A 20,523-nucleotide genomic window follows, 5' to 3' on the forward strand; every position below is an offset into this window, starting at 1 on the left:
CCTCTGGCACCAGAGAGACGATATGGTTTGGTGCAATGGTGTGAAGCAAGAGATGTGAGTATGGAACGAGGGATTGCAAACAGCCGATGCAAAGGATCCACTGTTCTTTGCCCTTGGATTTTCTGGGGAACGAAGACGAAGTTAGGATGAGATCAGACGCATCATGACAAGCCAAGTCTCCAAGCAGTGCTTGTGTGAGTGCGACAGAGAGTGTAACTTGGATATGCCATCTTTGGTCTTGAAGCTGCAGCTCCACCATGACTCAAAGAAGAGAAGAAAAAGAAGGCACAAGAGAGTGAAACGCGTGCCTGCCGCACAACAGACACACAGCACACGCTACGCCACCCCAACAACAAGAACGATTGTTCTTTTTGCTTCCCACGAGCTGCCTATATTCACCCCCTTCTCATTCTCATCCTCCTCTGGCTTCTCTTCATTGTTCCAGTGTTTCAGCACCATCCATTGCCCGAGACTTCTTCGCCGTGAGTAACGCTTCCCTTCCCCGTCGCTGAAACCCGATAAGACAAGCAAGACACAAGCGATTGTTACGTTGAGTTAGCTGAGTCAGGGCGCAGTCATTCGTTCTTCAACTTTACTCTCTATTGTCGACCATAGCGAGACTGAGTCATCCGCTATCCTGGTTCTGCCAGACCCAAACAACACGCCTCTGTTCTTCCTTTCACCTTGCATCTGTCATTCACGGATACCAAGGCCATTCAGACTTCAATCATCCTATTCATCTTTGCCCTCTTTGCCTTTTGACCTAGACTTTGCTACGTTAAGTCAAATTCCCTCCTCGGAGATCCCTTCCCTTGTCGAATATTTTCAGTCTCGCTGGAATTTGTCACTCTTTCTAAACCCTTCACCAAACGCCTGTGTTAGGGACCTACTGACTGAAATATCTGTCACACCTTTCAACACTCGTTGGTGCAGGTCACTTCAACCACCAATCAATCAGTCAGGCCCCTGATTCCACCCAAATCTGTCCCACAACTTGTTCCTCCTATCTGACCAAAGATTGATCGTATTCCCTCTATCCCTCGAACTACGCCACCTATCATGTGGATATCATACCTTCTGTTGCTGCTGCCATGGCTGGCTCATGCAGCGCCCACTTCCGACTCCCTCACTGTCCAGCCTCGCCAAATCCAATCAACCTATTGGTTATCCCAAATTCAGAGACAAGGAACAGTGGCTTACTCCTCCACCGACTCTGGCTATAGAGTGTTCCGCAATGTCAAAGACTACGGCGCAGCTGGCAAGTCTAATCCCCTTCAAAGTCATGACCTTGTTCTAATCCATTCTAGGTGATGGTGTCTCTGATGATACTATCGCTATCAACGCCGCCATTTCCGATGGCCCTCGCTGTGCATTTCAGTGCGACAGCTCTACCACCTCTCCTGCCATCATCTACTTTCCTCCTGGAACATACCGCGTCTCAGCTCCCATTGTCCAGCTATACTATACCCAATTTATCGGCGACGCACTCGACGTACCAACGATTTCTGCACTGCCATGGTTCGAAGGCTCGGCGGTCATTGACACGGATCCATATATTCCAGGAGGCAATGGCGCAGAATGGTACATAAACCAAAACAACTTCTACCGCCAGATGCGAAACTTCAACATCGATATAATGCAAATGCCGGAAGACAAAGGTGCTGGCATTCATTGGCAGGTGGCTCAAGCCACAAGCCTTCAGAACATCATCTTCCATATGCGTCCTAAGAGCCCCACCAATAGACAGCAAGGCATCTTCATGGACAACGGTTCTGGCGGTGTCATGAGTGATCTTGTCTTCAATGGGGGCAACTATGGCGCATTCCTAGGCAACCAGCAATTTACCACCAGGAATTTGACATTTAATGGCTGCAATACTGCAGTATATGTCAATTGGGATTGGCTATGGACGTTCAAATCTTTGAAAGTGGACGGCTGTGATATTGGTATTGATATGTCTAATCTTGCTAATGTCACCAACCAAACTGTCGGGTCAGTTCTGGTCTTGGACGCGGTCATGACCGATACTGCCATTGGCATCAAGACATCGTACAATATGTCAAGCCTTCCAAGCACCGGGGGCACCCTAGTTCTTCAGAACGTCGATTTCAGAAGCACACAAGTCGGTGTTGTTGGTGCCAATGGAGTGGACGTAGTACTTGCAGGATCTCAACAGGTGCAAGCTTGGTACCAAGGAGATACATATCGCACCAAACCTACCGAGGACAATCAGCCGGTTCGGCGGGCGGCACAAGAGGAGACCTACTTGCCTTCTCAACCCTGTCCAGCGTCAAGTACGGCTACCACAATTGTGACCGTCACGGTTGGCCTGCCTTTTACGACACCCATGCCCGGGTCTGTGTACCAAAATGGGACCATTTCTTGGCCCAACACCACCTCCACTCTTCACGCGAGCAACTGCACGGCAACCTCAGATCCTGCTTCGACCTCACGTGTATGCACCGGAGACGCTCCAGCGTTGGAATTTTCTCGACTCCAGAAGAATGAGACTGCGCCCAAGCTCGCCCAGTCTCTACTCAACGGACAAATCGTCTTTGAGCGCTCCAGGCCCCAATATGAAAACGTGGCTGTCTCGTCTTTCGTCAGTGTCAAGTCTGCCGGTGCAGTGGGAGATGGCATCGCCGATGATACTACGGCGATTCAGAACATCCTGAACTCTGTTACGCCTAATCAGATTGTCTACTTTGATCACGGCGCATATGTGATTACCAGTACGATTCAAGTTCCAGCGAACATTCGAATAACTGGTGAAATCTGGCCCCTGATCATGGCGCAGGGACCATTCTTCTCGGACATGGCAAACCCTAAGCCAGTCTTTCGGGTGGGCCTGCCTGGAGACACCGGTTCGGTGGAGCTGTCCGATTTGATATTTGAAACAGCGGGAGCCTTACCCGGCGCGATCATGATGGAGTGGAACGTAGCCGAGGAATCACAAGGGTCCTGCGCCATGTGGGATGTGCATTTTCGGGTCGGAGGATCAGCAGGAACCCAATTGCAGCAAGACACGTGTATAGCAAATGTGCCAGGTTCCACAATATTCAAACCTGAGTGCGCGGGATCTTTCTTGATGCTGCACATTACTTCGCAAGCCACGGCGTACGTGGAAAATTGCTGGTTTTGGGTGGCCGACCACGAGCTGGACATGCCGGCACACAACCAGACCAACATCTACAACGGCCGGGGACTGCTTGTGGAGAGTCATGGACCAGTGTGGTTGTATGGGACGTCATCCGAGCACCATCAATTGTACAACTACCAACTAGATGGAGCACGCGACGTCTTCATGGCGACCGTGCAAGCGGAAACAGCGTACATGCAGTCAGCACCGACTGCTTTGCAAGGAGGGTTTCCGCCTATTGAAGCGTGGAATGACCCCGGCTTCGCCGAATGTACGAATGATTTGTGCACAAAGACGTGGGGGTTGAGGGTTTTGGAATCAGAGAACGTGTATCTGTATGGGGCTGGGCTGTACAGCTTCTTCGACAATTATCAACAAGACTGTCTCGAAACGGAATCATGTCAAGAGAACATGATTGACATTCGATGTTCGTCCAACATCAATTTATATGGCATCACCACCAAGGCATCAACGAACATGATCAACGTCAATGGACAGACAGTCGTACTTGGACATGACCACATGAATTTGTTCGGTCAGACACTAGCATCTTTTGAACTATGAGCAGTGAGTGGCTCTTGAAGTTAGTAGTGCTGCAGGCTGGACGAAGCCAAAATGAGATCTTGGGCAATCTAGGCTTCAGAAGAAAGGAATAGAGCTCCTCCGGAGACATTTGAGGCTGAGAGTCCTTGGGAAGGGGACAATCATTGTAAAACTGAGATAACAAGGCATGTTGTGTGGGTGCAATAGAGGCAACTGACAGGGTCCCTCGGCCGAGGGGTGGTGACTAGGAAAAGTTTTGTCACATACTCCGTAATAGCCTGCTGATCACAAGCTTTGGACTCGCCATTAATAGCTCAAACTTGTCTGGGCAAGTAAGGTACCTAAGGTACCTACCTAGTATTAGTAGTTTAATTGTGACTCAGTAATTGAGACAAGTAATAAAGATGCCAAGTGAGGGTTGAAGACAGTCTGGTCGTGAGTCAGGTAATTGTGTCGTCACTTACGAGTACATGAATCGGAACCTAAGTACTACATACCTAATACCTACCTCCTTAGTACCTACCTACCTACCTTAGGTTCCTACTATAAAATGCTCTAAGTATGCATCCTTGTGTACTACGGGCTCTTATGCTTCACCTACGGAAGCCAAGTGTTTGGAGCCCCTCGGCCCCTCCCAACCCCCGTCTTCTTTAAAAACTTATAAGTGCTGCCCCGCGCCAGGGTGCCCAGCCAGGTGACAATAGATAAGATTTTACTGGGTATTGGTGCCTAACTAAAATAGCCCCGTTCCACTTTAAATTCAACCTCACCTGCAGTTAATGCTTTTCTCTGTCCTCGCTGCAACACAACACGACACGACATGCGCTGCCTGCTGGTATATATATTGTCTGCTTCAGACACCAAATGTCGTCGTCTGTGACTCTGACGATCAGTGTTTGCCCTTATCCTTGCTCTCCATCCTCTCTTCCTCCTCCATAATCTCCTGGTCCTCCGTCCTGACCGTCAGTCTCATCTCTCACAAGTCTCCGCGCTTGGCCACCTCTCTTCCAATAGCCTCGCTATGACTCTCAGACGACACGAACGCATCCATGGCGATCACGAAATTGATATTTTTCCTGCGCCTAGGGACAATGTGCAGCCCGACTTGACTTCTCCTATGCGAGCAAACACATCTCACCAATTGCGGAACAACCCTCCTCAGAACCCTCCCCCCTCCTCCGACCTGAGACCCTTCAATCCTCTCCACCCTATATTTACCGACTTTGGGCCTCAATCACTCACAAACTACTTGCGATCTCAAGTCTCGAGTTCAAAATCAGAGGCTGCCCCATCTTTGAGTCACCGCCCAGATCAACAAATCTATTCTTCAGCCTTCTCTTCGTCTGATGGACCACGCACCTTTATTCACGGGGCAAGCCTGCCTCTCAGCAATACATCAAATAACAGAACCGTGATCTGTGAATACATGCAGGCTACGTCTAGTCTTTCAAGTCCTGTACGGAGATCGAGTCGACTTCGGGAGAAGTACAGACGTGTCAAAGAGCCAACTGCAAACCCCTCCACGCTCGACTTCTCTCGCTCTTCCGGCAGTTCGGATGTGATCTCAGATACAGAAATCGTCAGTCCTGGTCCTTCAGAGCGATCAAACTTTGAGCAATATACTAGGAGTAGGAGAAAAGTTGGAAGGGTTGTCAATACAGCGCTAGAGGGGCTTTCGTCCTCCCGCGACCCAATCGCAGGTATCAACGAGCTCCACCGACCTAGAAAAGAGCCTTCCAAAAGAATCCCCCACCAACATGTGCACCCTCCTAACGACGTCCCAGACGAGGATTCGCCCAGTCATGACCATGGCGTTCAACCCTCGAGCTCATTGATCCAGGCGAACCTAACCACTTTGATCAACGACCTAGACCAACCTTGTTCAAATAATCCTCAAGAGGAGGTTTTGCACCAGGACTTAGGATCACCTGCGTTGTCAGATACCTCTCTGCACAGTGCTGAACAACCAGACAGCCAGGGCCATGAACTCAAACCCACCCATGCTCCGGAACTCATCTTTCCATATCCTTATCACCATATTGTCCCTGAACTTTTCCCCAGGTCGATTCTGACAAGTTTCCTCTCCGACCCACGAACAGTCCAAACAGGCCCTTCCGCCAAGTTCACAGAAAACAGTCCGGGCGATGATGCGAGAAACAACGCTCCATGGCGCAAGAAATCACTGCCGCTGTTCCCTCGGTCCCTGCCCCCGAGCTCCACTATCGCACCAACTCAATTCCACCTTTCAGTCCTCTCCGGTGACCCCAGTGATTACCATGACAGACCTGCACGTATCATGCTGGATGCATTCAGTACGGATTTGTGGATAGTTGTGGCCAGTTATCTGTGTACGAATGATATAAAAAACCTGCGCCTGACATGCAAATCCATTGCAACATCTCTTGCCGAGGTTCAGTTGAGGAACGTCGTGGTGAACTTCGGCGAATCTTTCTTTAGGGGTGCCAGAACCTCCCATGATACCAAAGACGCCGTGCTTCCCCCCGACTCCATGTTCCACACCCATGGTCACAATTTCAACCAGTTCGGAATAGCTTTCGAATATGATCTCCATGGATTGGCGCATGCACACCCGAAGATCATTGAAAGGGAACAAGATGCATGGTTTGGCAAGTTTACTTGGCCTACCAAGGAGTATCCTAGATTTTCAGCTTTGCAAGCGACGGAAGATCTGGTTGATAACAACAGCCCTTTACTCAAGGAAGCCTTCAAGTACATTACTAAAGCGTCAGAACTCGGTCTGTGCATTACAAGTGGCCATGGATGGTTAGAAGGTCCTGATATCTCCGATTTGGCTCTCCTTAATCAAAGAGCTAGCAAAGGCAGCAGAATCTTTGGCAAAACTTTCCAAGGGGAAGATATCTGGCATACCTTTGGGCGCAATGAATACTTCAAATGGGCCCAGCAGAATACCCTCAACGCTGTCACCCGGCATTTGCTTGACACAGCCTCACCACCCAAACAGGTAGCCACAGAGGAGCTTCGGTTTATCGACAACTTTGTCATCCGTGAAATGGACAGCTTCACGGTCCAACACGATCAGCCCGATTTCGATATCACTGCGCATGTGGGCGGAGCTCCAAGCAATCAACAAAACAACCCAGCCCACTTTATTCCGCCCGTCAACAATCAGCAAGGCCACGCGAATGCGGTTTTGTCCCTCCAGACACTGGCTCGGAATGCCCAATTTCCCCGTACTCGTGGCAGAACCGCTCGTTCCACACGACCCAGCGATGAAGTACAGACTGGACAGTGGCCTCTGATATTCAACGGGTTCAACGTGGCTGCCGAAGTTGGGGGACTCTCTGGCTTTGTACAATCCCAGACTGGGAACCCCAAATCCTCTCAACTGAGACCAGGCTCACTCACAGAAGCACAAGCGCAGTGGCTGATGGAGACTCTTTGGGCTCAACGCGCCTTTTTGTCGGCATATACCACAGCCATCATCACCAATAGACCTAATTTTGCAAATATTCATACATTTCGGATTAGTAAGCTGTCGTCCGGTTTGCTTCCCTCCCTTGAGCAAAACGAATTCTGGTCCAGCCTTCCTGGGTTGAGAAAGTTGGAAATTCTCATCAGTCCTGATTGGCGACAGGAACACACCACGGGTGACAGGGCTTTCCAAAAGAGCATGGCAATACCTCCGCACAAAGCCGCTCAGAGGTTTACCGAGTTTCTACGATCATTTGTCGTGCCTCTGGAACGTCTCCATAGTCTCACCGTCGGGTATTCCGATGGAGGCGAGCATGCTGTTGGGATGTTTGCACGAAATCAGCATGTGTTGCCTGCGCCAATTGTTGAGAATCCGGCTGACTGGCTCACCACAACGCCGAGGCCCGGTAAAACGTCCAACATCACCAAATTCGACCACATTCGGGATCTGAACTTCGAGAATTGCTGGCTAAGCCCCAGAATGCTGAGAGAATTCATGCACCAAAGTTGCGACACGAGTTTGCACTCTCTGACGTTGGATTCGGTCAGCTTACTGACATCTCACGATCCCAGCATCGATCAGCCACAAACCACAATTTTCAACAATTTGCAATGTCAATATCCCCGTGACATGTGGGCGAGGGAGATCATACCGACTGGGGCTACGTGGACTCAAACTCTCGACGCCATTACCCCTGGGGTTACTTTGATTGAACACAAGTACAAGATGGGTTTAATTGATGAGAAGATTCAGCCAAAGGAGGAGAGATCTTTTCGGGGCCATGTACAGCAGATTCATCTCAACAGCTGTGGCTACGTCAAGATCACATTGCCCTCGAACATCAAAGCCACGACTTTCCATCAATTGTCTGCTGTGACCCATGCTATTCCTCCAAGCGACTCTGGGATTAAGTACCGCAAAGACTATTTCTTCGCTGGCAGAGCGTTGGGCTCGGGCTTGACGGATAGTATTTGGAGATTTGAGGACGAGCCTCGAAGTGCGGCCAATGTATCTCGATGGACCAACGAAATTGACTCAGAGAATGCGTCATTCATGATGAGTAAGTTGGGACCCAAGGGTGTCCCCTACCCATGGCTGGGTACACTCACCCAATGCGTGCACCCCATTGAGCAGCGTGTTCTGGAGGAGGCATGGGGCATCAAATTTGGTTGGGGCGACACACTGGACCGATGGGCAGCTGTGGAGGACGGATTCTATGAAGGCGGGACTGGTCGTTTCAGTGGGACACTCCAGAGGTAGTCATCTGTGCCGAGTTGTCTAGAAGTTTAGGAGCGAGCTGGCCGGTATCGGGGGACTTGTATGTTCTGCGCACTGGATGACAGGACACGATGGATTGCACTTTTGGGGGGCTAAAGGCTCATAGGGCTGATGACTAGGATGGCATTATTTTCATCTTTCCATGATGGATGGTGATGCAACTTGATGATGGAATGGCCAGACGTGTAATCATGTGTCATGAAAAGTTTCGACAAAGGGTTCAGTGCTCTAAGGACTTAATCCTAATATTAAGCAACGAGTGTCGTTATCCCAAGCTTCAGCCATAGTCCATTTCGGGCATAGTTTACGATGGATAAACATCGAGTATTCGACACGAGGTAAACGCATTTCTAATATCAAGATGTCGATTCTCCATTTCCCCACTGGTTGGACTGCAGTGTTTAGGGGATATGGAAAGATGAGACTTAGTAGTAGTACGTAAGTACTTGTCAAAGGCAATGAATCCACTGCGAGGCTGGCTGGCTGGCTGGCTCGTTTTCAACTCCCGTTGCCTTGTGACTTTTGATGGTTTTTGACATATGCATGATGCTGGTCAGTGTTTGGCTTCTAGAGTCACTCTGTTGCGTGTGACAAGGTTGTTTGTAGCGGCATGAATAAGGACAGTAATGAAGCAAGTAGTAGCAAACTCCGACTAGAAGTACGCCATTCATACCAACCAGTTTGACGCACCACCCAGGAGATTTCTATGTATCACCATAAGATGAACGATTGCGAGACGATTCACCGACACCGAGTCCAACGCAGGGTCAAGACTCAATCACTACAAGTAGTATTTCCACTCTGTATTTTAACATCTCTACTTCTAAAATCCTGATAGTCTCACAAATACTAGGTATAAGTATTCCTTAATTGGTGACTTTGCCAACAAGAAACCTCCCATACCGGCCAGCCATTCTTATCTTGGTCTCTTTCTGGACTATAATTATATTCAACCTCTTCGATTGGGTTTGGTTTTGGGCCAAAATGTCGTTGCCGTCGCGATCACCGCCAAGTTTTTTGCCGACCGGAAGCGGAAGCGACTCACCAATTGACCATGAAGCTACGGTGAGGATGGCATCCAGTGCACCGGGTCTAGAATTACTGGATATGGACGAATTTCTTGACGCTTATCGACGATTCGTGGGTGATGGGGATGAGGATACACTCGTGGGAACCGGGCTAGATGATGGCTCTGACTGGAGATCAGCAACGCCAATCCCTTATATCACCGATTTCACCGATAACGAAGACTTCCCAGGTGGTCCCGTGTTGGAGTTTCGCGTGTACCAGCAGCGTGCAGCATCTCTTTTGCGGATCAGCCTCCGGCTATGCTGTATGGACAATTTGGCTGATATGGTGGAGGGTGGGCCCGAGGATTGGTGGAGAATCAGTCGGCAGTTGGCCATCTACACATACCAAGCGCTGTCGTTTCTGGAGGCCATGGGTGAAAGTCACGACATGATCATACGAATGTATGCACGCGCACTCTTCATCCGCGATCTTTATGGGTCCGGTCCGACTGTCAACCTATTGGAGCAGACGGACCGACTTGTAAACGCCTGCTATCTGTTCGCCCGTGCGTCCGACGACATTTCCCAGGTCTTGACCGAGAGTGACATCGACACCGTCGAGCGGCTCCAGTGGGGATTTGCTAGGATTGCTCTGCGCACAGTCAGTGCTCTGAACCAACGCGGAGTGCCTCCAAATGTGCTAAATAATGCTATAGCATATCGGTGGATGGGGTTAGATCGTGCAGAGGCGCTCGATATGGCGCGTCAGATTGAATTGGTGAGGTTGAGGCTGGATGATGTGTTGCCTGGTGTCGATGCTCAAACGCCTCAAGGTTTAACAGCGTTCGGGTGGTCAAGAAATGATTAGCAACGCCATCATTCGAAACAAAAACCATTTATATACCTCCTGCTTGGGTCTCATGTACATGGGAGGTGCAGCTTGTAGACCTTCCTGGTTGTCGCAGAGCACGGACGTGGTTGATGCGTTGTGCGGCAAGGCTGGCGAGATTAGGGGATGGTATGTGTGGAGAAACGAATGGATCACGTGACTCTTAGCCATGATATGCCATGAAATGTGTGGCAGATGCAGAGCATAGAGACCGAGTTGCACCAAAAGCTTGATCAATTCTAGGTCTCTGGCTGTACGTGCTGGATTCTTCAGTTGCTGAGCTGCTGCCTGATCTCATTTCTGCTATTGGAAGGGAAGTCCTGCTATGGTTGACCTGTGCCCTTGCTGAGACGAAGATCCAATACAATTCAACTTGCTACCGTTCTCTACTTCGTTAAAATGCAGAGAGAAGCCCAATGAGCCGAGTTCTGCATGCCGGGCCTCTTCTTGGCTCTTAGTGTTTCCAATGAAGGTTCATTTCACCACAACCATTTCCAACCTCACCATCATCATCACTTGGTCATGTCTCCATTTCGCAGTCCCTGCTCATACCCATATCGGGCTAGTCTCACAACCAGGTCCGCAGGATTGATGTCGTACTTTGCAGCCACCCGCAATGGTGAACATCCTGCAATAACATCCTTGATCATCATCTTTGTCATTTCGCTAGCACGCAAATTCACTATGTCGACCAGAACGTATCCATCTTGTGCTGCTTCTGCGGTCAGGGCAGGGTCGATTTCTTTACGCTCCGGGGTACTGCCGCTTTTGTATGGTCGAATGGAGTTGTGGAAGATTTCTTTGACCAGACAGCGATCAACCTTTTGTCTTCGAGCTGCTGGCATCTTAGGCGAGTATATACCTTTGGCCGACATTGGCGCGAGTGGTCAACTGGTGGAGGACTTGAGTAGATTTCTCTTGACGTTTTCTGTTCAGTTGTGTGCCGGATCTCTGTGTCGATCAGGTGCGAAACCTGGCCAGTCGATCTAGAAGAGGGTCTGCAGAGGACAAGAGATGGCACCCAAGCGAGAAGGAATCAACCGTTGAGAAGACAATGAAGGAGTAAAGCCAGCAGCTCGACCAACGTGCTGAGAGGCTCAATTGTTACTCTGATTCACGGTGGGTTGTGACTGGCTTCCTAGTCTTGTGATCATTGAAGTGTAAAGGCTTGACTGGAAAGAGAGAACTGAATACTGCTGATGCTACCAGACCAGATCAGCGACGTGCCAAGCGTTTTCGCCCGTTACTACCAGACGGCTGGTGGCCGGTAGACCTGTGATGTGACTTTTCACCGACCACCTCTGACCATATCATGAGCCTGTGCGTTGTGGTGTTTGAACAGAGTCTGATGCCTTTGTACTGAACAAAGAGTATGGTGTCGATAAATGTCTCGTTGACACTTTTTTGGTGCATCCTGGAGTGTCACAACTTCTCTGGCCTCACACTTGCTGCACCGCACATGTTTCTTTCTGGGCTGTACTGCCATATTTATCAGCACAGGTGGTACACTTTCCAAGTCTCTGACAGTCTGGAGTGAGATGAAGCCAGACTTCCTGCCCATTCTTTACGATCTGGCTCCAGTATCTTTTCCTTGTCCCCGGTGTAAGTCTCTTGATGGTCTCATGGTGCACTCTGAGCCTCACGGCAGTCCATCGTTTTCGTGGCTTGTGCTCAGTCGGTAGGTCATGCAGAACCTCCAAACCGAGGAGCTTCTTGTCTCCCAGAGCTCGCATATAAGGTTGATACTCGCTAATGTGTTCCGGCATGACACGAGACAGGAATTCCAACGAAGCATCAATGTTGAGATCGATGGCACGAACAGGATTCATGGTCATCTTTAACAAGACGCTGGAGAAGTGAGGGTATAAGATACAAAAGTCGGACTGGGAGATATGCACTGTGCCTCGGACCGTCATGAGCCAGGCCGGTTGATCATGCTGCAGTGCTTCCTCGACGATTGATTTGGCTACAGCAAAATTCTCAGGCCAGTACATGAATGCTTCAGAATTAATTCCCAGCACTGGAACCCGGATTCGCCGAGATGAATCATCTGAAACAGGCCGTACCGACATTCCCCAGATGTCGTATACAATGCCTTGGGTGATGTAGCGGTGACGGTCGGTCTGTCTCAACATCTCGACAGTGGTGGTGGCTCCGAAAGAATGCCCAATCATCGTCACCCCGTCCAAGAGGAGTCGATCTTTCCATTGAGACCAATCAATCCCGTCCAATCCGGCTTTCGAGGCGCCGATCGCACCTCTACAGCGAACGTTGCTCGCTGCAACTTTGTCGCCATTTCCAGCGCTGATGTCCTGCATAATTTGATATGCTTCATGGATTTCTGCCAGTCTGAGATCCACTTGAGCATTACGTAGTTCTTGGTCCACTTTATGGCCAGGGTTGATGTCGTGCTTGTCAGCTTGGGGGAAGATGAAGTCCACAAGCTTGTGGTTGTTGCTCAAATCTTTTGCCTTCTGGTCGATCCTCGGCGCTGGCCCCGTGTGCGATGTGCTCCCATCGCCAGCTATTGGACGATTGACCACAGATCTGGGCCCACTTCCATCCCTATGTTCTACCGCAGCCACCACAAAGCCATGGCTGGCAAACTCTCCACACACGGTCGAGTAAGCAGTTCTGGTGCCTCCTAGGCCATGGCTGAACAGAATCAGGGGAAATCTGGGGCTCGAGGGACCGTGACTCGGAGGCGGGCCTGTTTGATTTGTCTCCGTACCATCTGTTGGCGTCGTTTGCCACGGGGGCCAGTGATCAGCTAAGGCTGTATTCTTGTATGCTGGCAGTTTGGTATACCAGGTTGACATGAGGAAAAAGGCCATTGTGGGCCAGGCGGGCATCGAAGAGAACTTGGCGTAACCTCGACTTGTTTGATCTCGCGGGCGGGTCAGCCAAGTCGGGCGAAACTTCTGCCGCACTGAGCTTACAGCCAGATGTCGGCTTGCCTCATGGTGTGCCGGATAGTAAATGGTCATCAAGACTGTCTCTAGGGCAATGAGGTGGACTTTGTGCCGCGTTATGTCAGAAAAGGTTCGGGGATCCTTGGCTGGTATTTCCAAGTCGATGATGCCGACCTCGTAAGGGCCGGAATATTTGGGGAGTTTGCCATAAAGGGGTAGTTTGTCTCGCAGACTCCTGGGCGGACGAGGCTTTGGGTCTTTGGACTCGGGTACACTTTGGACGTGAGGTCTTTCATACTTGGAGTGTCCAAGTATAAACTCTGGGAGGATGGACGAAGAAGGCATGGAGAGCAGAGGAAGTTGTGAGAGTCATGCTAAACGTCGCTGTCACCGTCGCTTGCGCTGTCAATGTTGCTGAAGTAAAGTTAAGGTGCACTTTCGGATTGGCCGGCAACTGCCTGGAAGGCACATGACATCACACGACCAAACAGGGGCAGGTGCAGCTCACAAAGCATCACCTGAATTGGGAAGGAGATGAGGTGAGAAAATTGTACCAGGCAGCATGGGTCGGTAAGCAAGAATTTCCCTTCCCATCCTCCTCCTCAACCCTCATTATTCTCTCACACGGTGTCCCTCAACTACGAAGGCCCGCCGTGGCTGAAATCAAGTCCCTCCTAATCCCTGACCATTCCGCCCCATCTCCCTGTGCTCCGCCAGGAGCAACACCGCAACCCATAGAGCCTTCCTACGATCGCTTTCAGGCCTAGCCTCCCTTGCACGATAGCATTCCTTTAACTTGACCCCTTTACCCGCAAGTAGTTCCAAATCGACGGCTTAATGCGTTTCATATTCTATACCGGCCCCTGGACTCGAATAGGGAGTTGACTTCATCCACTGATCTTTGCAAATACTGTCGAGCAGCGTGCACCGATTTTGACGATTGTGGCAGTTGTTCAAGCACCTCGAGCAGAACTGATGCCAAAGACGCATACTCATCATATTGGATATTGCCTCGATTGAAATCACGGCTGATAGCCTTGTTCAGAAGTCGGACAGAAGCAACTGCGTGATTTGGATATGGGTCGACAGCGATGAATGACCGGCTTATTGGTCCATGTCGAAATCGGCCTGTGTCTGGTTCAAATAACGTGTACTCGTTCTCCAGACCATATTTGATCAGCTCGAACGCCTCGTGCTCCGCATCAATTCTGTCACCCTCCAGTTGGCGGAGCAAATCTGGGCGCTCCGCCGCTTCAACGGCATCCACAAGCATGAGGATGCCCAAGTGATAATGCAGAGCAACCTCGTACCAGTTGAGTTTGTCATCCTGGCCCATGAATGACAACCGTCTCAGGCAGTCTCCAAGCAACGGTCGAATCGTGCCTTTGAACATGTCTAGCGCCTCCATGAGAGAGCTCCAGGCCTCGAGAACCTTGTCCTCGGTGTCTCCCTCCCGGACTGCTTCTTTCACCACGGCTATCATCTTCCAAACGTACAACTTGCAGACAGCAACTGCAGCAAGTACATGGCATGCCTTTTCGGTTGAAACTTCAGTCCCGTCCCCACGGATGCGCCAAGATTCGGCCTGACTATGAAAAGAGTCGGTCAGAAAGGTCTTGATCACAGCCCAAGCTGGCTCAGTCTTGAATCCATGCACCCCAGACGTCAAAGAGGATCGGAAGTTGAGGGAGACAGATGCCGAGGTGTCAAAAATCAAAGCACTCCAGTACGCCCTGCTTTCCAATTTTAGATAGTCTTCATTCAGAGGCGTGGCACGCGGATGATTCGACATGCGGTCTGTTGCTGGTGACACCTGGGCTCCACTGAACTGGCAATTTCGTTGTCGCTCTCGGAGCCTTTGCACCTGCTGCAGCGCAGCTTGGACACAGATCTGGCCGGTTAGCCCCTCGCTCTCTTCTTCATCGCTGATACCAAGAGGGATGGGCGTCAACCCAAATATGAACAAGGTCAGGACTGATCGATAAGAGACCCGATTGATGACTGTCAGCATTGTTTTTCTCGAAACTCTCCAAAATTCTCGAATAATCTCGTCGAGACTTTCCTGCTGAGTAAAGCCGTCCGCCACAATGGGCAACCATCTTGATGCAAACGCTCTGGCGGCTTGAGTAAGAGCATGTTCGATCTGATCATTTTGCTTCTGTCTCTGATAGGGAGATTTGATGACCGATTCCCTGTTGGCTGTATTACATTCATCGGCCATTGAGGCGTCCAATGCGCTGAAAAGGTCTCTTGGAGGGACCACAATTATACTGGAGGGGTCATCTACCAGCGGGCAACAATATCTGCCCAGCCACCAACCGAAGATGGCTTGAAAGGGGGTATCGAAAATCTGATCCAGCCAAGGACCCCACTCGGCGTTGGCAATGTCGTAGGGCGATCTAACAACTCCATCGAGAGGAATCGGGTCTGATTTCAAAGGCGGTGCAAAAAGAAGTGAATCAAAAGGTGGGAGCCTTATGTAAGGTCAGCGGAGAACAAGACTGAGACTTGATCGATTTACCTGGTCGAATGGTCCAAATGGGTTGATAGAACGTTGGTTAAAATTCTAGCAGCCGGTTCGAAATCGTTGCCCTTTTGAACCTGCTCCGGCGATTTTGATGATCCCGAGGATTCGGTGGTTGGAGGCGACACAGGGTGCGAGAATGGCCGAGCGTTGACAATGGAGGATACGGCCGATTTCCTGGATTTGGCGATCCACTGGTCAAGAACGTCAACACATGGTCAGCGACATGATCGTTGCAAAGGAGACGGTCGCAGAAAATGACATACTTCAAAAGTGCAATTCCGTTTCCTCCTAGAACAGCGAGAACATGATCCTTTCCATTCCGGGTTGCCAGCGACATAGCCAGCGCGGATGGCATCACAAGCAACCCTCGAAGTACGACAAGCATCGCAACTGGAGAACTGGGTCCTGCGGGGTCCGGGGGGGTCTTTTGCGATCTTGATGGTTGCTAGTGGCATCATGAGAAGTCTTGCACCTCATTGTCGCCAATTGTAATACGCTCGAGCCAGCTGGAAACCCATGGCTCACTGGCTCTAAGAATGCAAGTGTGGTCAAGTGTTGGTAAGACAGAGTCATCACCTTGAGAAGCTGGCGTCGGCTCTCAGAACGCCCTAGAGCCGGTCAGGTAGGTGGGGTAGTCAGTTTGATCCAACCAGTAGCCGAAAGTTGGTTGCCCAGTTTTGGGTTGGCTGGTCTGGCATTCTGGCCAGACCGCCTTTAGTAGGCGGAGGAGCAGGCGGAGGAGCACTTATAGGTGAGGCCGGAATGATACAGGCAATTGGTGGAACTGCCACTCATAAGCAACACGGCAGGCTCCGAGGGTGTCACGTATACGCAGTAGTAGCCACGATTGCTCGGTACTCGCCAAGTAGGCCAAGTGAAACTCGTCAAGACATGGGTAGGCACCAAGTGGGATTGCAATGTTGTAGTGGTATCGGATTATTGAAAAGTAATTATGCGAGGTATCAGAGTTGGTCCTCCCCGAGGAGAGGGATATGCTAGAATTTAGGATTGCAGGAGATGCTGAAAGAGGAACCATAGTCCGAGGGACATTGGATGCTACTACATCTCATAACCCCATCTGCATCTGATCTTTGACAATAATCAAGGTATTTATTTACGTCACCTTGTATATTGTGCCGTGCTTGAGATAGGGCATCCATCGACCCCTCGTCGTCACGTCGTCTACATACAATATGTGTATAAAGACGAGTAGTTCAATGTCGGCGGAGTTCGGGGATATTCAGTGACCGCCCGCCGCCGACGGCGAGGCCATGGCTGGTTCGTCCCAGACTTGATGATCATGGCTCACTGGGATCTTGTACTTTTGCGGAGCCTGGTCAGTCATAGCTTTTGTGCCCTGGATGGCCTCTTCTAGCCATACCCTTAGTGATCTGACCCATGTCGAACTACAGGAATAGTAACCTAATCTGCCATGGCTTTGTCATGTCACCGAGATATGCATCTTTGAAATGCCCTCTTGACCAGGCGACCTGTTCGCTCTTGCAACGGCACGACGGATTACATATCAAAACCCGATGGACGGGGTGAACTGGAAGTGGTCGTGGTTGGTGGTTGGTGAGTCAGGGCATTTGCCTACTTGATAGTTATATAGTGGAACCATAGTGACTCCCTAAATTGGCCACCGGAACCTAGAGACATAGTGGCCTAGGGGGCCAGGGGCCACAAAGAAGGTCTCGGGCGAGCGGTAGGACCGGTACAGTTCTATGGTGTTCCTTCGGGCAACCCTTGAAGCTTTCTGACACCCGCGAGACTTGGTGACTCGGATGCTTGCTTGACAAAAATATTCGAGCTCATGGGACTTTCGCATGCTTCTCGAGCCCACAAAAGCTTGTGGCCCAGTTGCCATGCATATCGCCAGTCGCCCTCTTGTCGAGGGGCAGGAATGAAGTTGTTCATTCGAGCCAAGACGTCATCCCACTTTAGCGCGGCGTGTCGTCGTACGAGTACGAGGAGAAGCTCAATTTTGTCATCTTCTCCGAGGCCTGACCCCTGCTCTTGTGCTCGCTTCTGGAAATCGCGCCCCACAATGTTCAACGACACCCAGAGAAACATGTCGGAGACGTCTTCTTGGAGGAATCTACCTTTCCCCGATGAGAGCTCCTTTGCATGGTGTCGAATTTGTTGCCGGTAGTGCGGGCTGTGCCCTGCCGAGTGGCTTCGATCCACAATGGTGAGCATCAAGCCAATACAGCAAGTTCGTTCGACTGGAGTAATGTTTATGTCCGACAAGAGTCGCAGGCAATACAGCCACTCTTGGTGATTGGCAGCATTGACTTCAGAGGGGCTAGATTCGTAATCTGGAGCATGGATCTCGTCGTTGTTCGAGACCACGCCGTAGATCAAAGCCATGACGGGTACGCTGCGGCGATAGTTGAGTGCCAGGCGTCGAAATCCGAGCGGAAGCCCTTGGATCATTTCGAACAAGTCGGCAGAGGATTTCCTCACATAGGGACATGCGATATCTACGTAATCGGCCGTTGCCGAGGGAGGGGGTTGGACATCAGGAGAGGATGCCTCTGGCTGTGGTGGATTGGTGCAGATGTACGTCCAGAAGCTTTCCACACTGGCAATGACGAATTAGTCATGGATGGCCAAGTGGCGTCAACCCTAGTCACTTACGAGATCACCAGGGGCTTCAGAATCGTGGGCCATCCCAGCTTGTCCAGACCGCCCCGGAGAGCGATGATGCGGCGCATGCCTTCGATATGGGTTCCATAAGCCACCATGTCGTTCAAGAGGTACTGTGAATTGTCAGTCCAAGGCCAGTGGACGGCAGCGAGCGATGGCAAGACCTACATCAACACCCATGAGAGCGACAATGGCAAACAAAACGGCGTCTTGGGAATATGCCATGTTTTGGTCAAGGAGAGAACGCAGGCGACTGACGGTGCGGTTGTAATGAAGCAGGGCATCTTTATCAGGACCATCGACAGACCAGCATCTAGCCGTCATACCTGCTTGTGAGACGGCCATCATGGCCTCAAAGAGCAAAGCATCATCCATTGCATACTGGAAGATTTGGCGGATAACAAGAGTTCCAGCTTCGGCGCTCAAATTCTCAGGACAGATGAGATGGGCTGGGCCGTAGTATCTCAGGACTGGAAGGGAAGTATCAGTATGGTTGTCATTCAAACTGGCTGGGGTCAAGCTTTACAAAAGTCAACTGTTTTGGACAAATGGGCCCGAGGCTGTATTGGATAGGTGCTGAAAGGATCGGAGCGAAAGCCATGCTTATCGTGAGCAAGGTAAAGGTTGTCACCGGCCTTGGAGGCAGTCAAACCCTTTTCCTCTGGTGATGCAGCCTTCTGCCATGGTAGACGAGGAACGGAGACGGCGCTGGCTTGCGAGGGCACCTCGACCTTGGGCTTGTTCTGGCCACGAATTGACGATTTCTCGCCATCTCGCTGTAGCCTTGCCGATGGTTTGGATCGATTGCGGTAATGAGTACCAATGTAGGAGGCAACAGTGCGTCGGTTCTGACGTTCATTTTGCTCCGAGGGGTGGGAATAGTTGATGAAAGTAGATGTAGGTGCCATGGTGCCAGACCTAGCTCTCTGCTATAATGAGTGGTTTGTCCAGGCCGGAGGATTGAGGTTGCGGGTCATGGGCATCGAGACGGGCATCAACAAGACTGACATGGGATGTCGTTATGCATCATGCTTGGTGTGGATGCTTCTCAAGGGTTTGTTGGTTCTGGATCAAGTAGGTTGAGCATGTGAATGTCGATGACGCTCTCGAAAATGGGGATAATGGAGTACACTATCGATAGGGTTGATGGCGTTTTCATGGCGAGGATGGCAACAGTGAGGGAGCAGGAGTGTGGTTGAGTCAAGTACAGGTTGATGGGCATTGGGTCGACACTAAGTAAGAGAAGTTCGTGTCAAAGAAGGAAGCGATACAGTGGGGGAGTGAACTGACCAGAGCATGGTGGTGACGGAACAACGGCTTGAGCAGCATTGGTTCTTCTGATGGATCTTGTAGTTTCGCGGCGTTTCGTATCAGGCAGTGCCACTGACCACTGACCCATAGTCGATGGTCGATGGCCCATGGGGTGAAAAAAGATCGGCTCTTGAGCAGTCGTGGCAGTGTGAAAGTAGGGCAGGTAAGGCAGTAGTGGGTTCGATCTGGTCCTTGAGAACTCTTTGTCAGCATTTGCCCAGCCACGCGGTGTCTCTTAGCGGATCGAAGCTGCTAAGCAGACAGTGGCACGAGTGGCAGACGTCGGTGGGAACTTTTGCTAAAAGTCTGGAGGGCCCGAGGGTTAGACCACTGATTTCGCACGCTTTCCCTAGCCTTGAGTGAGAGGGTCATCTCCGTGGACAAAGGCACAAAATCATGCCCATCAAACGCCAATGATGGTGGGTCGACGTAAAATAATGTCGTCGGAATAGGTAACCGTTGGTGCTTTGGTGAAGAGGAGGCCACCGGGGTCCCGAGGGGCTCTACATTATTATTCTCCTCAGGACCTACGGAGTACTTAAGTAAGGTACCCCTTGCGTACCTACCTTCCAACCTGCCCTACCTATTATTCCACTACTTGTACCACCACGACACGACATTGGGTCAGCCGAATCTTCAATTCTTGTGTAGTATGATTATAGACCTTGTTGCTTGTGACTGACCCAGGAGACATATCATTTGGGGGCCGAGGTCTGTTAGGTCTCTGGGAGTTGGGGGAGGTGGAAGTCAGGACCTCTACTTGGAATCAGGTACATACGGTATGTACCTACCTAGGTACGCTTCTGTGTTC

At 50.7% G+C, this 20,523-nt stretch overlaps 7 protein-coding genes across 7 annotated transcripts; 3 read left to right on the forward strand and 4 right to left on the reverse strand.

Annotated features, from left to right (window-relative positions):
• Positions 1 to 1,059: 1,059 nt before the first annotated feature.
• On the forward strand, positions 1,060 to 3,940 carry PV10_03607 (uncharacterized protein; the record flags this gene model as incomplete). The annotated part of the gene is made up of 2 exons (XM_016368081.1): positions 1,060 to 1,279; positions 1,308 to 3,940. The coding sequence occupies 2 exons, from the start codon at positions 1,060 to 1,062 to the stop codon at positions 3,701 to 3,703; spliced, it is 2,616 nt and encodes an 871-aa protein (XP_016227599.1). The 3' UTR covers positions 3,704 to 3,940.
• Positions 3,941 to 4,464: 524 nt separating this feature from the next.
• On the forward strand, positions 4,465 to 8,624 carry PV10_03608 (uncharacterized protein). Its single transcript, XM_016368082.1, has one exon. It carries the CDS (start codon positions 4,704 to 4,706, stop codon positions 8,394 to 8,396), a length of 3,693 nt encoding a protein of 1,230 aa, XP_016227600.1. The 5' UTR covers positions 4,465 to 4,703; the 3' UTR covers positions 8,397 to 8,624.
• Positions 8,625 to 9,398: 774 nt separating this feature from the next.
• On the forward strand, positions 9,399 to 10,292 carry PV10_03609 (uncharacterized protein; the record flags this gene model as incomplete). The annotated part of the gene is made up of 1 exon (XM_016368083.1): positions 9,399 to 10,292. The coding sequence occupies one exon, from the start codon at positions 9,399 to 9,401 to the stop codon at positions 10,290 to 10,292; it is 894 nt and encodes a 297-aa protein (XP_016227601.1).
• A 533-nt stretch (positions 10,293 to 10,825) lies between these two features.
• On the reverse strand, positions 10,826 to 11,188 carry PV10_03610 (uncharacterized protein; the record flags this gene model as incomplete). Its single annotated transcript, XM_016368084.1, has 1 exon — positions 10,826 to 11,188. One exon carries the CDS (start codon positions 11,186 to 11,188, stop codon positions 10,826 to 10,828), a length of 363 nt encoding a protein of 120 aa, XP_016227602.1.
• Positions 11,189 to 11,752: 564 nt separating this feature from the next.
• On the reverse strand, positions 11,753 to 13,570 carry PV10_03611 (uncharacterized protein; the record flags this gene model as incomplete). The annotated part of the gene is made up of 1 exon (XM_016368085.1): positions 11,753 to 13,570. The coding sequence occupies one exon, from the start codon at positions 13,568 to 13,570 to the stop codon at positions 11,753 to 11,755; it is 1,818 nt and encodes a 605-aa protein (XP_016227603.1).
• Positions 13,571 to 13,783: 213 nt separating this feature from the next.
• Positions 13,784 to 16,271, reverse strand: PV10_03612 (uncharacterized protein). The gene is made up of 3 exons (XM_016368086.1): positions 16,016 to 16,271; positions 15,747 to 15,943; positions 13,784 to 15,699 (listed from the first exon to the last, which is right to left on the reverse strand). Exons 1-3 carry the CDS (start codon positions 16,208 to 16,210, stop codon positions 14,070 to 14,072), a joined length of 2,022 nt encoding a protein of 673 aa, XP_016227604.1. The 5' UTR covers positions 16,211 to 16,271; the 3' UTR covers positions 13,784 to 14,069.
• An 892-nt stretch (positions 16,272 to 17,163) lies between these two features.
• PV10_03613 (uncharacterized protein) lies at positions 17,164 to 20,201 on the reverse strand. The gene is made up of 5 exons (XM_016368087.1): positions 19,692 to 20,201; positions 18,928 to 19,633; positions 18,570 to 18,871; positions 18,393 to 18,514; positions 17,164 to 18,336 (listed from the first exon to the last, which is right to left on the reverse strand). Exons 2-5 carry the CDS (start codon positions 19,307 to 19,309, stop codon positions 17,475 to 17,477), a joined length of 1,668 nt encoding a protein of 555 aa, XP_016227605.1. The 5' UTR covers positions 19,310 to 19,633; positions 19,692 to 20,201; the 3' UTR covers positions 17,164 to 17,474.
• Positions 20,202 to 20,523: the final 322 nt, after the last annotated feature.

The sequence above is a fragment of the Exophiala mesophila genome (genome assembly GCF_000836275.1).
Source record: "Exophiala mesophila strain CBS 40295 unplaced genomic scaffold supercont1.2, whole genome shotgun sequence".
Classification (NCBI taxonomy): Eukaryota; Fungi; Ascomycota; class Eurotiomycetes; order Chaetothyriales; family Herpotrichiellaceae; genus Exophiala; species Exophiala mesophila.

Coding starts and splice junctions, on each gene's coding strand:
- PV10_03608 (XM_016368082.1), top strand. CDS start 4,704: ATGACTCTCAGACGACACGAACGCATCCATGGCGATCACGAAATTGAT.
- PV10_03612 (XM_016368086.1), bottom strand. CDS start 16,210: ATGATGCCACTAGCAACCATCAAGATCGCAAAAGACCCCCCCGGACCC. Junction 15,944..16,015: donor AACGGAATTGCACTTTTGAA/GTATGTCATTTT, acceptor GTTCTTGACCAG/TGGATCGCCAAATCCAGGAA. Junction 15,700..15,746: donor CATTTGGACCATTCGACCAG/GTAAATCGATCA, acceptor ACCTTACATAAG/GCTCCCACCTTTTGATTCAC.
- PV10_03613 (XM_016368087.1), bottom strand. CDS start 19,309: ATGGCACCTACATCTACTTTCATCAACTATTCCCACCCCTCGGAGCAA. Junction 18,515..18,569: donor TCGCTCTCATGGGTGTTGAT/GTAGGTCTTGCC, acceptor GACAATTCACAG/TACCTCTTGAACGACATGGT. Junction 18,337..18,392: donor CTGAAGCCCCTGGTGATCTC/GTAAGTGACTAG, acceptor CGTCATTGCCAG/TGTGGAAAGCTTCTGGACGT.